Source organism: Babylonia areolata, chromosome 8 (assembly GCF_041734735.1).
Source record: "Babylonia areolata isolate BAREFJ2019XMU chromosome 8, ASM4173473v1, whole genome shotgun sequence".
Taxonomy (NCBI): domain Eukaryota; kingdom Metazoa; phylum Mollusca; class Gastropoda; order Neogastropoda; family Buccinidae; genus Babylonia; species Babylonia areolata.
The window spans coordinates 12,874,168-12,884,083 of NC_134883.1; the positions used below are offsets into that span (position 1 = coordinate 12,874,168).

The 9,916-nt window shown below is 38.0% G+C and overlaps 1 protein-coding gene across 1 annotated transcript; it reads right to left on the reverse strand.

The window, feature by feature from the left end:
- Nucleotides 1-740: 740 nt before the first annotated feature.
- Nucleotides 741-9,900, reverse strand: LOC143284542 (mesencephalic astrocyte-derived neurotrophic factor homolog). Its single transcript, XM_076591300.1, has 4 exons — nucleotides 9,538-9,900; nucleotides 6,544-6,668; nucleotides 4,645-4,786; nucleotides 741-2,147 (listed from the first exon to the last, which is right to left on the reverse strand). The coding sequence occupies exons 1-4, from the start codon at nucleotides 9,638-9,640 to the stop codon at nucleotides 1,948-1,950; spliced, it is 570 nt and encodes a 189-aa protein (XP_076447415.1). The 5' UTR covers nucleotides 9,641-9,900; the 3' UTR covers nucleotides 741-1,947.
- Nucleotides 9,901-9,916: the final 16 nt, after the last annotated feature.

Here is a 9,916-nt window from a genome sequence, read left to right on the forward strand (position 1 = left end):
GGCCAACAAAGCTGCAAATCAGGACAGAGGAAAAGCGATATTGAACTGTCCATTATCTGTATCAGATAGTTAACATTTTATCGGAAAAAGAAACATGGGTTAAGATTAGCTTGTTAGGACAGAAGTTTGTTAACAGTTCAAAAAAGTGCCCTAGAAGTGTATATGGTCTTTGGAATCTGGTTCAATTTTATCTTCACTACATAGTACTGATATTCAGGCACATTACTTCATTACAAATTCTGATTAAATACATTAAAAACTAAATATTTATAGCTGACATGTTGCATACATTGTTGAATTCATTTAAAACTAAATATTTGTAGCAAACATGTCACATACTAATGTGGGCGAATACTTTCAAAAACATGTATCAATTATACTTTTTGAATGTAAGGTTTCAAAGGCTTTTATACATGGCTTTCCAGAAAGACCATTTGAAGATGTCGATAATTTCTAGTGTTTTTGGTGGTTGTTGTTTTGTTGTTGTTTTTTATTATAAAAGACTGCTTCAGTGTGCAGTAAATGCTTCACAGTCTAATTGAACATTTTTTACTTTTTACATTTATTTTTTTTCTGAGTTTTTCCCAGTCTAAAATTGCACTATATATTAAAAACGTTAAACTGAAGAACACAGTAACACATGCATGCCATGTACATGTACAAGTACACACAGAACACACGAACACATGCTTGCCATGCACACACAAGCACACACATACACACAAATTGATTAAAATCAGTTTGCAAACTTTGTGTTTTTAATGCATCAACATCTGTTCTGAAAAGAACAAATAATATTCTATATTCCATAGAGTACTAAATTCCTTGTCTACAAAAATCAGTCTTTTCTTTGTGATTAGAATTGGCTTGTGTGTAATAAGTAAACTGTCAATCCATATAAATTCTGTGAGAAGTCAAATTATAATGTTGGTAAACTCACGTCATGCTAAATACCTCGCACTTGGAACCACCGTCTTTCTACCATTCTCTCTGATTCAACACAACATTGTTCTTGACAGGAATTTATCTCAGGACTCGCACTCACACACTCAATGACTCGTCCACACAGTGACACACATACATCACGTCTTCTATCACAAATACATTTATAAGCAGCAAGAGATTTGTTTTTCATGCACATTGCACACCAGCTCTCATGACAAGATGAACATGATATCAATACCATAACCCAATGTCTGAAGAAAAGAAAAACAACAACAAAAACATAACCAGTGGGAAACAGAAAAACAGAAAATGATTTATGCATGCCATCTAGTGCAATTCTATTGATTCTAAGTTCTGGCAGATAAGACTATTGTCTGATACTGAGTGTGTCCGGCACAGCTGTGCAGATCATCATGCCATGACTTGAAAATGTGTTACTTTGCTGACATTATGTGACAGATTAGCAAGACTGAACCCCAACATAACCATACTATTACTATTCTCTGGCTGGACAGCAACTGAAAAAAAATTAAATAATGAATTTTACAAATTGCTCACACTCCAAATTTTACAAACATTGCCAATGTTGAGTGACCAGTGTGGTTTGTTACTTTTCTCATGAATAACAACTTTCGTAAACACGTTATCATGAACTGCGTTTGTCAATAAAAATCAAATAATTACCTTTGACAACAGAAATAAAAAATAAACAATTATCACACACAAAAAATGAACACACGACACTTCTAGCGAACTTTCAGTGTCAATGTCATATCAGCTGAACATCGGTAACTTAAAGAACACAAGTCTTGTATGAAACAGGAAGAAAAAAACAAGTACATCCTCCTTCACTCTCATTCTCACACATTCTTCACATTTACCCTCCCTCACTTTCCACCCTTCCAAACTTAAAAAATAAAATAAAATATACAAAAAAATGGGGGAACAAAATAGGTGGAGGGGTGGGGGAAGAAGTAAGATTCAGCTACAGTCCCTGTGACATCAAAGCTCTTTCTTTTCCATGCGTTTCTTATGTGCCTCTGGGTCATACTGAGGCATGAGTCGCTCGATTTCCTTTATGAAGTCCGACTTCTCCATGCAGCCCTTGCAGGCGTTGTCCTCTCCCCACACAGCCAGGATCTTCTTCAGCTCATTGACACGCAGTTTCTTCAGGTTGGTGTTGGCCAGATCGATCTGTTTCTCTGCAAGTGAAGAGCAGAGAAAGAGATACTTTAAGCAGTGCAACAGACACAGCTAGCAAGTGGGCGAGTTTGTGAATCATCCATGCCGCTTACAAGTATTTCCTGTACAAATTAAGCCCAGAAGCAAACAGATTGTAGCTGACATATTGCAGTCAAACACAAGCTTCATACTGACAAGAATGTATCCACACCAAGAAATTTCTTTTAACAGCCCATGCTTCTGCTCCTCCGGGCACGCATATGTTGCTCTTGCCATTCAATGTGCAACAGACTGATTCACACAAAACAGAACAAGGTACAATTATGGTTGACTGAAAACCCAGATCACTCCCACAACAAAATGCTATTCCTTCTGTTCACTCTTTCCAAGATATGCACAGACTGTTTCTGGCCAACAGTTGGTAAATATATGCAGTTTCACTGGCCAAAATCACTCTCAGCATTTTGTTGTTGATGACATGGATACTTATACAGAACCTATCCTTAGTCGGAGACCTAGCTCTAAACGCTTTACAACGCTGCCAACTTGGGTACAGCTGATCAAGAGCTGCCTTTGGACATTCATTATTTGTTTCCTGTGTCCTTCAATCAAGTTTCAGTCATGCACACACACACTCTCACTAAGACGTGTAACCCGTTACATGAATGACTATTGTATTGTATTGTATTGTATTGTATTTCTCTTTTTTGTCACAACAGATTTCTCTGTGTGAAATTCAGACTGCTCTCCCCAGGGAGAGCATGTCGCTTCACTGAGAGTACTGCCCTTTTTAAAAAAATTTTCTGCATGCAGTTTTTTGTTTTTCCTATCGAAGTAGATTTTTCTACATAATTTTGCCAGGGACAACCCTTTTGTTGCTGTGTGTTCTTTTATGTGCACTATGTGCATGCTGCACACAGGACCTCGGTTTATCATCTCATCTGAATGACTAGCGTCCAGACCACCACTCAAGGTCTAGTGGAAGGGGAGAAAATACTGGTGACTGAGCCGTGATTCAAACCAGCGCATTCAGATTCTCTCGCTTCATAGGCGGACGCATTACCTCTACGCCATCACTCCATTGTTTGTTTATTAGTAACTCCACTGTTTGTTTATTAGTAATTACCCCGGCATGTTGCAACCACACTCTGTTTTTGGGTGTGTCCATGCTGGGTATGTATTTGTTGCCATAACCCACCAAACACTGACATGAATTACATGTTGAAAGTGCATGCATGTACACACAATGGGGATTCAGGCACAAGCAGGTCTGTATATAACTTGAACTGGGAGGTATGAAAAAAATCTCCATCCAGTTAATCCGCAATTTGTGCCATTTATTGAACACAGGGAAACTCTGACAAGAATCCAGCACTCTGAGCATTTGACCACTCCATCCGTCAAAATATGCAGACATAGTTTCATGCCAATGAAAGGGTGACTTTCAGCTGTCAATGGTCTGTGGTGGTCTGGTTTTTGCCATCAATTTAGACTTTGGTGCCTGTTATTACTGTGTTTTGGGGCTGCATTTGTTAACTGCAAATACATGTGTTCATTAACCCTTTGGTCATTGAAGTCGCAGCCTGGCGACTTGCAGTGAGAGCACCACAGTCGCTGCATGGCGACTTGTAGAGAGAACGCTGCTGTCGCCGGTTGGCAACTTGAGCATTAGAGTTAACAAACTTGCCCTACTCTTAAAAAAATAACAAACTTAGTCTACACTTCCTGCCTGTGCCACATGTACCAAAAACATCCTTCTCATTGTTGAACCAACTCTCATGCAGTTTGGATCGATTTTCAGCGGCTTTTTTTAAAAACTTAGTTTGAACAATGATGAGTTTGTCAACCAGTTCTGATTTAAGTAGCAGTCTCGCTTTAGACCATGCTTACGGGACAGCAAACTGCAAGTCTAATTAAAAGGCATTTTGCAGAAAATTATTTTGCTGGTGACAGTGGAGACAGTGGAGAAGAGTTCGTGCCAGAAGGCAGCGTAAAAACAAGTACCCCACATTCCCACTGGCTGCTCTGCTGCACAGCTGGTTTTCAGCTGTACTGTGCAGCTGACTTAACTGGCTAGCAGATGTTAGCAGTTTGAACATAGCTGGCTATGTAAGGATTAATGACCCAACTCTGACTGAAAAATTAAATCATGCTGATGCATTTGTGTGCATGCTTGGGAGTGTGTGTTTGAAAGAGACAGACAAGAGTGTCACTGACAATGTTCATTAGATTCACTGTATATGACTGCCTGTGCATGTGCATGCATGGCAATGTACTCTGTGTGTGTGTGTGTGTATGTGTGTATGTGTGAGAGAGAGAGAGAGAGAGAGAGAGAGAGAGATTGAGAGAGAGAGAGAGAAAGAGTGAGAGTGATAGTGTGTGTCTGTGTCTGTGAGTGTTTAGGTGTGTCTGTGTGTATCTGTGCATGCATGGGAGACTGCTTGTGCATCATTGTATAGATCTTCAAGTGAACTGACAGCAAAGAAAATTTATCAAAGAAGGCAACATCAGGCTTACCATATCTCAGTGAACAGATCTCTCCATCAGCCTTCTTCAGTTTTTCACAGACTTTGTTGGGTGGCATGGAATAGCTGAGAGGCTTCGACATAGATCCCAATATACGCGTGGGGGCATTGTCTACAGCACCCAGGTAATAGCACTGAAAATGAAATTGAACATGATGACATTTCCAATTATAGCACTTTTGTTTCTTGAGTATATATATATGTATATTGATCACTTTAACTACTTTCCTTTTCTTTTGAAAAAATCAATCATTAATTCATTAATATCACTGCTCAGTCTGATTTTTAACTTCCTTCCTCAAACCACATTTACACATAACATGATACTGACAGACCAGAATTTAAATACTGCAATGGAACTCCATTTTTTCATAGATCTATAATTATGCACGCACACACACACACACACACACACACACAATATGACACACACAGTCACACACACACACACACACACACACTGACGTCACAGATATATCAAGTGTGAAATTAAAAATAACCACCCCTTCATATGCTCTGACAGTGAAATTAATCACTGACTCATTGAATGTTCAATCAGTTTTTAAAACATGTTGTGCAGCAACCACAATTGGGTCTGCTATTTTACCTGGTTACTCTATTTTCATTTATATCCATTCTGATACAAAACTAACAATGTTGAAACTGCCAATGCAAATTCTCAATTACACATTACACCAATGACACCCTTTGGAAATATTCAGTTATTTCACATGAATTTATCCAAACCATGCCATCAGCATCATTGAGCAATGTCTTCATAAAAATATATATATATATATATATATATATATATATATATATATATATATGTATATATATATATGTATGTATATATATATATATATATATATATATATATATATATATATATATATATATATATATATTACCAAGAGGCAAGACCACAGAGTGTTTAGTTTTTTTAAGTTTTAAACGACGGGTGCAACAGCCAAGTGGTTAGAGTGTTGGACTTTCAACCTCATGGTCCTGGTCATGGCACTTGGTGGGTAAAAGGTGAAGATTTTTCCAATCTCCCAGGTAAACAGATCTAAGACCTGCTTGTGCCTGAACACCCTTCATGTGTTTTTGCATGCAGAAAATCAAATGCACACATTAATTAAAGATACCGTAATCCATGTCAGCATTCAGTGGGTCATGGAAACAGGAACATACCCAGAATGCAACCCCCCAACCCACCCCACCCCACCCTGAAAAGGGAGTATAACTGCCTACATGGTGAATGTAGGAGTTGCAATCCACAAACAAAGAAGAAGAAGATATGCAATAGCCGAGTGGTTAAAGCATTGGACTTTCAATCTGAGGGTCCTGGGTTCGAATATCGGTGACAGGACCTGGTGGGTAAAAGGTGGAGATTTTTCCAATCTCCCTGGTCAAAACATGTGCAGACCTGCTAGTGCCAGAACCCCCTTCGTGTGTATACGTACAAAGAAGATCAAATAAATATGCACGTTAAAGATCCTGCAATCCATGTCAGCGTTCAGTGTGTTATGGAAACAAATACAGACCCAGCACGCATTCCCAAAAATCGGAGAATCACTGCCTATATAAGTATATTACGGGGTAAATAAACAAAACAGTCATACTCGTAAAATGTTACATGTCTGAGTGTGTATGGGAACACATGATGAGCAGCCAGTGGCAGCTGTCAGTCGCAGCCTGTAGGCAGCCTGTTGTATACAATGACCCCATGTTTCTAAAGTGCTTAGAGCTTGGTATCTGATGGAGGATAGGCACTGTATAAGTATCCATGTCAATCAGTCAATGAAGATGCATATTAAAGTATGAAATTAATAAGTTTCAAACCACACACACAAAAAGAAAACCACATGAAATTGAAAAAACAACTTACGATTTTGTGGTCTCTTCCTTTCAGTCCTTTGCAAAACTTTTCAAATTTTTCCTCAATCTTTTTTGGGTCGTTGAGGTCCTCTTTTTTTGTTTGGTTGATAAATTTCTCCAGCACGCTTATGCATACTGAAAAACAAAAGAAAACCATGCGTTATTACCAAAATAAACTAAGTGCATGTTGTATCTTACTTGTAACTGTAAGTCACAAGAACTTTAATCAAAATCCTTTATCAAAACCCATTTGGCAATTTTCAGTGACCTTCCACTAAACAGTATAATTTATCAATCCTATTTATCATCAAGGTCATGTGTTACTCTTCTCATTTTATTAATTGTATTCAATCATTATTCCAAATTTAATAACATTATTTGTAGCTCATAATTCTGTCAATGTTCTGTTTAGATTAATCAAGTAGTAAACTGATGTCAAAATAAAGTCTAACTTGTTTCTCAGCACTTTCCAAATTTTCTTAGCTTTTCTTTCTTGAAGTAAAGCAAACAACAATCAGATCAAAACAGTCATTTTAGAAAACAGTGACTTCACCCTTTATGGCACAAGCAAAGTTGCATCAAATCAGTCAAAAGAAAAACATGCTTTAAACAGACATAATACAAAACCAAGATATATATATATAAAAGTAAACTGATAAAATTTGCATTCCCCCACTCTGAAGACAGATAAACTGGAAAAGCCTGACTCTGGGCTTTTAGTTTTAAAACTTTCAGAGATCTATCTATATGCCAAGTTTGAATGAAGTTACTAAAAAAAAAAATTAAAAAAAAAAAAAAAAATTCAAGCTGTCCAGATTTTGAAAATAACCATATAATTTCATAGAAACTTCAGAAACTTTTTGACACAGTTCTTCAATCTACTGCATGACTCTCTTCCCACACAATGACACACAGACAACTATGTCTGAAGAGGAGGGCATCAAATATGCGAGTGTGTAGCTTATTCAACTTCAAGGAACAAAGAGTTCCTAAATTATTATCACATGCATAAGCACTTCATGTGCATCGGTTTCCAATACTGGGTCCCAGTTAAGGTGACTGACTTCAGTATGTTTTATCTGTATATTTTATCTCATGATCCGTACGCCAATTCAGTTTCTTTAAATAGTTTAATACTGAATGTATCAACTCAGTAGAGATTTATCTAAGAAAATAAACTTTCAATTCCGGTATGATGTATCACGTGAATTATGTGCAATGTTGAATGAAGCTCTAAAAGCTGGCACCATTTTGTGACATTCTGAAATTGCCTTTTCTTTTCTGACGCATAAAATAATAATTATTTTGAGAATCGTACAATACTATTAAGCTTTTTTTTTTTCTTTTTTTTTTTTTTCAAGTGACTGCACACACACATGCACACACACACACACACACACATGTATATATATATTTCTCTACTCCAGGGTTGAGTTTTGGTCATGGGTTTGAACTGTATGGTAAAAACAATTTCTGGCACCTCCATTAAAAATTGTCATTCTGATTCTCACTGCCCATATTAAGCATGGTTCTTCCAGTGATATATCACTGTCAGTGTTATGTTAGATAGTTCCCTCCTCTACTGTCCTGGTATAATCGAGAGAGACAGAACGTGTGTAACAGCAGGCTTCTTTTTCAATTTACTGCTCTTTTTTGTGTGCACATACAATAAGTTGAATAACTCTTCACTGATCAGAATTTCCCTTTAACTGTGTGTGTGCGTGCGTGCGTGCATGCGTGCATGCAACCAACCAACCAGTCGTCTGGCCGCCGCCAGGGTATTTTGGAATTATCAGGACAACTGGAAACAGGGGACTGGAAAGCAATGGAGGCTATCAACTGAAGTAATGGAGGACAGCACATGTTGACTTGTGCACTTTACTTTACTAATTATTCAAGTCAGTCAGTTATGTCCTATTATGCAGGAAAGTTGGCTGCTGCTGTCAAGCTTTGTTACAATGTAAAAAAGTCCTTTTTTTAACATGACCCCTTGAAGTCCACAAAAGTTGCCTTGGTAGTTAGCTGTTTAGTCAACAAAATTCACCTATGTTGGTGAAAGAGTTAACTTCATTCATTCAGATACAAAGCCTGCCAGTGTGAGTGGGCAAAGTGGGGGATGGGGGATGTAATGGAGAAATCAGTAGTAAAAGGGTGAAACATATAAATAAAAATGGACAACCGTGTCCACCCACATGAATGGTGAGAATCAGAGAGATGGAGTTATGTGTGTGTGTGTTACAATGGTTTTCGTTTGCCTGTTCTTTCCCATGTTTCCCATGAGTAAGATTAACAGTGTATACACTTACCCTTGATCTTTATGCAAATGTCCACTTGGCTCTAGCATCTTGGCAGCAGATCTCATTTTGAGTCATTAGCAGGTTTGTTAATGTTAAGTCTTGTTATAACCTCAATGCCTGACTAAATGCATTGGGATACGCTGCTTGTGAGGCATCTGCTTAGAAGATGCAGTGGAGCATATATGGATTTGTCCAAACACAGTGACACCTCCTTGAGTAACTGAACTTCAAGTTAACTCACTTGTAAAGTTGTAACTTGTAAATTTTTCTTGTCACTTCTGTTGAAGAAGATAGTGTGGTACACATGCATTGCCACACATGTGTTCGAGAAACATGTTAACAATGGGTATTTAACGGGTATTTTATCTTTCAAAGGGGACTACATGTGAGCGTTGAGTTCTGCCTCACTCCAATACAGCCGGCACACCCACTTTGGTTTAGTTAGACATCTATTGTCTGAGTGTTTCTCACCCTCAGTTTCACTCATTTTTTGTAGATTTTTAAGCTTTAATTTCAGTTTCAGTTTTAAGGAGGCGTCAAAGAGTGGTGAATGTTTAATATCTATACTCTACACCTCTGCTTCTTTTTTTCTTTTTTTTAAGTAAAAGGGGAGCTGATGCCGGATTTTCCATGGAACCAATGCGCTGGTCAGGCCTATATTGGCGAGTCATTATTCATGAGATGTCACACATTGGCGTCAAACATACCTTCACAGTCCCTTGGGTCACCCTTTGCGGCAACGGTGTCGATTATTTGGAAGAGCACAACGACGAGAATCGTCACTCCTAACACAAGTATTTTGCGATCCATGACGTGTTATCTAATTTCTTCCGTCACTTTCGACTTCCTATGGATTTCAACTGGAAACTCTTTATCGGTCTTCAGTTTTACACACCCCACAAGTAAAAGTTACACAACTTTTACATTCAACAAACGCCAGTTCGACTGCTAGCCCTGACGTGTCTCTGTCTGAGATAAACCCGTTGATTTTACATCGATGACGAAAGTTTCTCTTGGAAACGAAGTCGGAATATATCTGAAAACGTGTTTCCTTTTTCACCGGTACAGTTGTCGATCTTTGATTGG